Raw genomic sequence first — 660 nt, forward strand, 5'->3', positions numbered from 1 at the left:
CTAGACGGAAAGCGTTACCGCCTGGGGTCGTCATTACATCGAAATGACCATCCGCGAAATCGAAGAAAAATTCGGCTTCAAAGTTCTGTATGCGGATACCGATGGTTTCTATGCGACCATTCCGGGTGAAAAACCGGAACTGATCAAAAAGAAAGCGAAAGAATTTCTGAACTACATCAACAGCAAACTGCCGGGTCTGCTGGAACTGGAATACGAAGGCTTTTACCTGCGCGGTTTCTTCGTGACCAAAAAACGCTATGCGGTGATCGATGAAGAAGGCCGTATTACCACCCGCGGTCTGGAAGTTGTTCGTCGCGATTGGAGCGAAATTGCGAAAGAAACCCAGGCGAAAGTTCTGGAAGCGATCCTGAAAGAAGGCAGCGTGGAAAAAGCGGTTGAAGTTGTTCGCGATGTTGTTGAAAAAATCGCGAAATACCGTGTGCCGCTGGAAAAACTGGTGATCCACGAACAGATTACCCGCGATCTGAAAGATTACAAAGCGATCGGTCCGCATGTTGCGATTGCGAAACGTCTGGCGGCGCGTGGTATCAAAGTTAAACCGGGCACCATCATCAGCTATATCGTGCTGAAAGGCAGCGGCAAAATCAGCGATCGTGTGATTCTGCTGACCGAATATGATAGGAGGGGAGAGAGGGAATG

At 49.1% G+C, this 660-nt stretch overlaps 1 protein-coding gene across 1 annotated transcript; it reads left to right on the plus strand.

Moving 5' to 3' along the window:
- Positions 1 to 12: 12 nt before the first annotated feature.
- On the plus strand, positions 13 to 614 carry D7B24_007347 (uncharacterized protein; the record flags this gene model as incomplete). The annotated part of the gene is made up of 1 exon (XM_028641457.1): positions 13 to 614. A coding segment is annotated over one exon (602 nt), but the record flags the coding sequence as incomplete, so codon positions are not given.
- Positions 615 to 660: the final 46 nt, after the last annotated feature.

This window comes from Verticillium nonalfalfae (assembly GCF_003724135.2).
Source record: "Verticillium nonalfalfae strain VnAa140/NRRL 66861 chromosome Unknown scaffold_589, whole genome shotgun sequence".
Lineage (NCBI taxonomy): Eukaryota > Fungi > Ascomycota > Sordariomycetes > Glomerellales > Plectosphaerellaceae > Verticillium > Verticillium nonalfalfae.